We start from the raw sequence: 6,451 nt of genomic DNA on the forward strand, positions 1-6,451 counted from the left end.
AACATACATTAAGGCCATTTTTGAGAGGAGGAAGTACAAATTCAAAAAGATGATGTAAATTGCTAAGGTTATACAGTTCAAAAGTAGACAACTTGAGAACTGACACCAGAATAGGCTCCTCCAAAATCTATGCTTCTTTTTTACTGTGGTTGTTAGTTGCCATCGAATCCATGCTCTTGGCCAATAAAAATTCTTTGATCACTAGGAGATGTGAATTATGCTTTCAACACAATAAAAAAAAAAAATAAAAAAAAAAGTGTTGGTGCTTCCAACATAGAAACATGGCATGCCCAAAAAAACACCATTTACACCTGATATGCCTGAATACCAGTGATGTTGCTGCCTTTCTCTTAAACATATTTGAGTTTACAACTAAAAGCTTTTGTCTATCATGTCCCAAAAGGGCTGTATTCTGAATTCAACGAGACAGTGGAATTGATAGCAGCCATTCTACATGTCATTCATCACTTACCCCTAAAATCCTACTTCATAAGCACTTCCTTCTTTCCTACCCATGCTTTCCATAGGAAAAGACTACAGGTTTCTGAAAGCCTCTTAGAAATAGTCTTATGTATTATCTGTATGTTTATGTTTTAGACAAGAATACTTTGTCAAACACTATGACAATTCTTGGAAAAGTTGGGCTGCATTTCATTAGAAAACTAGAGGTGATGCATATGTATCTGAGGGACAGGAAAGGAGAGAGTTTCTCTTGCTGTGGTCAGAAGCTCCCACCATCCTCTCTTCCAGAACTGTGCCGTCCCTCTGATAGTGGCTGACAGTAGCCAAGACAGGCCATCAGACTTTCTTGACTTGGCTTTACAGGTAGTGGACATTTTGAAGTATAGTTAATAATAAGGGGTAGAACCCATGAGCCCTAGCAGGCTGTAGTTACCACTAAGAAGGGTGCAACCAAAGGCAGACTCTAAGGCCTAGCCTGACCTCTTTGGCTTCTCAGGCATTCCCCCTCTGCTCCAAACATCCAGGTAAAAGAGAAAATGATCCTTGTCATGGGTGGAGGTGACAGAGAGTCCTGAATATCACCTGCTTTCTGCTATCTTGTCCACCTCCGACTCAGGGGAAGGATGCTAAAGTCAAATAAAAAGGAGGCCAAACAGTGAGAAGGCCACAGACAATAGACAACAGAGGTCAAGAGAGAGTACATCTGTGCCTGTGGCTACTAATCCATTTCCAAAATTATTCCAGTATTTACTCTGAACAGAGGATGGGTCTAGGCACTCTGTATGTATACATATATACGTGTATGTGTGTGTGTGTGTGTGTTAGCAGTAGAGGGACAATGCAATGAGGACCATGCAATGAACTCTCCATCTCCTTATACATACAAACAGACATGCAAACCAAAACAGTAAGACCGTGTGGCTGGACTACCTAAAGCATTATCACAAAGGGTACTTAAGTATTTATAGCAAAAGAGATTATAGGACTCAGTAAAGGGAGAAATCATGGGAAGCTAGAAAGTTGAGGTTAGTCTCAGAGAATATATGCCTTAAAAGGAAACTTGAATCACTTTTTTTTTTTTACATCTCACTCCTAAATGAAGTCAATTATCCTTGAGAGTTGGAACAGGGTCTCTTGTTTAATTCTATAGCTAGTGCCTAATACAAGCAGATATTCAATACATTTCTGTTGAATGACAATGAATGAATGGATATCCATAGAAAAGTCAAATGAAGAGACCAAATATAATAATACTAAAAACATAAGCTTTGGAGTCAATGGGCTTGGGTTTGAATCATGGCTGCCACTTAACTATGATACAAGCAAATTACTATGCCTCTCTCTCCTCAGTTTCCTCATTTGTAGAGTGAAAACAAAGACATAAACTTAACCAAAGAGCTGCAAAAATTCAAACATATAGTACTGAACACAATGCTGGGCACACACTAAAGGGTTCCAGGACGGCATGTAGCTTTCCTATGTGGGAAAACAGCCAGTCTGTGGGAAGAGCAGATTATATCACAATACTTTGCATGTGTTTAACGTAATGTTTAAAATGATCCAGATGAAATTTACAGTGGCTAAATCTACTGCCACAGGTGTCAGTCATATGTAGAGAACACATATGACACAGGGGCGGGGAGTCTGCCATACAATGTCAGACCCCACCTACTATGAGTGTTGTTTTGTTTGTGGGGTCACAATTGAAAAGGGTGGCAGTTTCACAAGTACATTCAGAGGGAACCCCTCAGGGAATTAAAGGAACATTAAACTCTGTCCCGAGAAGAGTGCTTACACTTTGAAAATGAAGGAAAGGGACACATACAATCATGCAAGGTACCAGGAGGTCCTACTGTAGCCAATAGGCACAACTGGAAGGGAGGCCAATTTCAGCTGAGATTTGAATTTCATAAAGGCTGCTTTACTCACATAAGCTCCCCAGTGCAGATGAATAGCAGAGCAAGTTGTCAGACCCAGAGTTGAGTGCACAAAACTCCAACACCTTGTTGTTGCACCCCTCAGTTATACAGGGGTAAGGGCAAAGTATATGCTGAGATTGTCTTTCTTCAGCCACAACATTCTTATAGAAAGTCTGCCTCTTTTGTACTTTCTGGCTTCCAGTATCTTTGCATGGGTACCAGCAGAAGTAGCACTTTTCATGATTTCTAGGAGCTTAAACCCACTGGAAAGACACCAGGTGGGGCTGTGGTTTAAGCATTGGGCTGCCAACCAAAAGGTCAGTGGTTCGAGCTCATGAGCCACTCAGCAGGAGAAAGATGAGGCAGTCTGCTTCTGTAAAGATTTACATCATTGAAACCCTATGAGACAGTTCTACTCTCTGTCCTATGAGATTGCTATGAATTGAAATCAACTTGAAAGGGTTTGGATTTTTTTTTTAATGGTGTTTTGTTGTTTAAAACAACAGATAGGGGAGTAAGCCTTTTAAGGAAGGGGAAGAGGAAGAAGAGGAGGAAGGAGATTTCCTCCTGGGTTGGGAAGCAGGGGGACATCAGATGTCATGCCCAGAGAAGATAGCAAGACAGGTTCTCAGAGGCAATAGTGATATGGTGTGCCTGGTGATGCCAAGCCAAAAAGCAGGGCACAGAACCAGGCATGCACACTGCACTCTACAAAGATATGGAGACAGAGAACCCCAGACTTCAAGGGACCATCTCAATGAGGATGACAGTGCTAATCAGGACCCTGAAAGTTCAGCCCTCATTTTCCTAGCTATTAGTTTATAGGATCCTAAGGTCACTCTGGAGTTCTGGTATGGCATTGTGGGTTAATGCGCCAGAGTGCAAAGCTGTTTGAACTGCAAGGTCAGTGGTTCAAGCTCACCAGTCCCTCCTTGGAAACCCTATGCAGGGTCACTATGGGTGGGAACCGACTCCGTGGCACTTAACAACAACAACAACAAGGGTCACTCTGTGAGAAGCTGCCCCAATAACGAACAACAGGGATATTCTGCTTACCTGTTGAAATACGGTATCAGGGTCAGAATAAAATTGATTTAAATAAAATAATGACATCAAAATTATTTGCACATCTGTGTTTTAGGAGCTGAGATTCGTATCATAGCCGGAACTCAGACTCAGACGCAGTATAAAAAAGTGATATAACACTATGCTGTCCCTCAGCCCTATGTCCCCCAGTCAGAGATTTGGCAAGCCTGATCTGACAATATCTCCCAGCCTCCAGACACCTCCCTTCCTGACTTACCTGGGGAGCAGGTGCTTGCGGCTGACACAGAGGGCGGTCTGGTAGTCCTGGGTAACACACACTTTGTGAGGGCTGCATTTCACCTTCAGGCAGGGGTCTTTGGATGGGTCAAGGGCTGAGAAAAAAAGGAAAAAAAAAAAGAGGAAGGTTAGGACCTTCAGGGTAATGTAATTTCTCTTTCTAGACAAATAAATGAGTGGGGAATAAACCAACAGTATGTTTACACTCTGCAGAGTTTTCTTTGACTTGTGGAGATTGGGATGAAAACCTAAGGCAAGGGGAATTCTATGCCTATTGTAGATATTCTTCTTTAACATCTGGACAGTGATTCTTTTGTGCTTTAGGGAGTTTCAGCATCTTCATCTGAGTCATGAATTACTTTTAAAAATCCTTTTGAATCTTACATGATCCAAGGCCTAAGAGCTATCTCTCTGGTTATTTGTCTGCTATTGCTTTATGACTTCATCCGTGCTTAATTTTACTTATATCCTGTAATGTAAAAAAGTCCTTGAGGACAGAATTTTTTTGCTTCAATTCAATAAACTAAACATCAACTGTATGCAGAAGTCTATTTTAAGTTTTGTAAAGAACTTCAAGATGCACAAGAGTTTTTTTGCCACACAAAGTTACAATGTAACCAACAGGGGAGAAAAGCCTGCACATAAATATTTATTGCATAAAGCTGAATTAGATAAGGTTCCTGATGGGCATATAAAATGATAACAGGGCTGGAGAGGGAAAAAAATAGAGATCAATTTTAGGGCAAGGATTAGTGAAGCATCAGTACGTGAATTGGAAGCTGAAGGGTCGACAGAATTTTGAAAAGACACAAAGGATGGAAAGAAAATCAAGGCAGAGGAGGCAGCCTGAGCAAAGGCAGCAAGACACTTTTGGGCAATCGTAACCTGATCAGTCTGACTATCAAATGTGCCTTTGTGGGTGGGGATAGTAAGAAAGGAGAAAAGTTAATTCTAACAAATAACTCCAGAAAGGGTCCTGAAAGATAGTACCCTGTATAGTGTCTCGTTTTCTAGAAGAGGCTGAGCAGTAAACCCCTGGTTACAGTGCACACTGTGCATGCAGAGGTGCACACGCTCATCGCTGGCAAAGAGACCTCAGAGGATTCTCTGTGAAACAAAAGCAATTGTGCCATCTCCCAGCTCTAGGGCCTAAGTCTATTAGGCAGTAAATCTCTCATAACTGTTTTACACAGCCTGGGGAGGTGATTTTTCCCCAAGACTCCCCACACAAACATTTGGTTAAACAAATTGGCATTCTAAGCAGGGGTAGCAAAATTGCTATAGGAAACCCTACTGTCCTGTCACCCTCTGGGTTTCTCAGCTTCTGTGACTCCAACCACACTTAGAGGAAGACATGATTCCTCACATTCCATTCCAGGCCCAAGATCTGAACACCATTTTCTTCAGTTGGCTGCTGGGAATTCTTCCGGAGGTCTGAACATATAACAACCAAAGGCATTTCTTATGCTTGAACAACTCAAACAGACTCCCTTGCTACTGCGGCTTCAGCATAGTGGGGACCTGTTCACTGTACACAGAAAGCAGGGTCATTTTCAGGCCAATCAGGAGAGCAGCAAGACCCAGATCCTGGTCCCAGGGGAGACACCTGGCAGAACTCACTTCCCAAGGGATGTGCCCAGCCACCTGGAGGCTGACAGAAGGGCGCAGGTTGCAAGGTAAAAGTGAGGCTGATTGAAACTCCAGGGATAAGACATTCACTCAAATCTCTGAAGTTAAGGTCTATCTCTGGGAGACACATGTCAAAGGCGCATGTGTCTCCCCTCACAATCCTACAAGGCTGAGCCTTCTAGAAGCTACAAGTAAGAATTTCCTATTCTCAGGTGGCATCCTCTTGGTTCCTGGGACATCCACATAAGAGCCCAGAATGTTAGTTAAGTCTCAGGTCAGTGAACTTCCCTTTGTGCCATGTGTCCTCATGCCTGAGACTATATCATAGCCAACTCTGACTTACTTTCCAAAAGTCTTCCAGATGACCCAAAGGTATACATATATCCTCAAACTTGAGCCAACTATTAAGAATGATTACCAGACTATCATTATTGCCGATCATACCTGCCATTTACTGTCACTTCTTATACTTCCACCATACCCTAAAATGAAGTAAAAATCTTATGATTGTCAAGAAATTTGAAGATCAGATCAATGGTAGCCCCTGACACGATTACCAAGTGAAGCATTTTCCAAAGCTCCAACTACCATGGACAGCTCTTATACTTTCCATTTCAGTGGCTTTGACTCAGAGAATCATATGATGACCTACAATGATGGGTGTCCAAATCAGTAGTTATACGTGGCAGACCATAAGCTATGCTGCTGTGCTTTTTGTTTTGTTTTGCTTCTTCAGTCAATTTCAGAAACATGCATTGTCCAAATAGCCACAGACCTGGTCTGGATGAATAGTGCAAGCACAGGGAAAACAAGTCAGCAGAGTACAGTATGTAAGTAAGAGCAGACTCTTAGCCCAGAGGTTCTGTGTTTGTATCCTGACTCTGCTTTTAACTAACCTTTCTAGTCCCCAGTTTCTTCTTATGTGAAATATATAATAAGATTACTTACTATTTCTTAGTGACTACCATGTAGAACTGGAGTCCTGTTGTGGCACTGTGGGTTAATGCGTCAGACTGCAAAGGAGTTTGAACTGCAATGTCAGTGGTTCAAGCTCACCAGCCGCTCCTTGGAAACCCTATACAGGATCACTATGGGTAGGAATCGACTCGATGGCAATT

The 6,451-nt window shown here is 42.2% G+C and overlaps 1 protein-coding gene across 2 annotated transcripts in view; it reads right to left on the reverse strand.

Annotated features, from left to right (window-relative positions):
* SPOCK1 (sparc/osteonectin, cwcv and kazal-like domains proteoglycan (testican) 1) overlaps positions 1-6,451 on the reverse strand; it is a 959,407-nt gene that overhangs the window by 373,021 nt on the left and 579,935 nt on the right. For both annotated transcript variants that reach the window (XM_006866101.1, XM_006866100.1), the window contains exon 4: positions 3,685-3,799. In XM_006866101.1, coding sequence (XP_006866163.1) covers positions 3,685-3,799 — 115 coding nt within the window. The remainder of the gene's footprint in view (positions 1-3,684; positions 3,800-6,451) is intronic.

The sequence above is a fragment of the Chrysochloris asiatica genome, unplaced genomic scaffold (assembly GCF_000296735.1).
Source record: "Chrysochloris asiatica unplaced genomic scaffold, ChrAsi1.0 scaffold00087, whole genome shotgun sequence".
NCBI classification, from domain to species: domain Eukaryota; kingdom Metazoa; phylum Chordata; class Mammalia; order Afrosoricida; family Chrysochloridae; genus Chrysochloris; species Chrysochloris asiatica.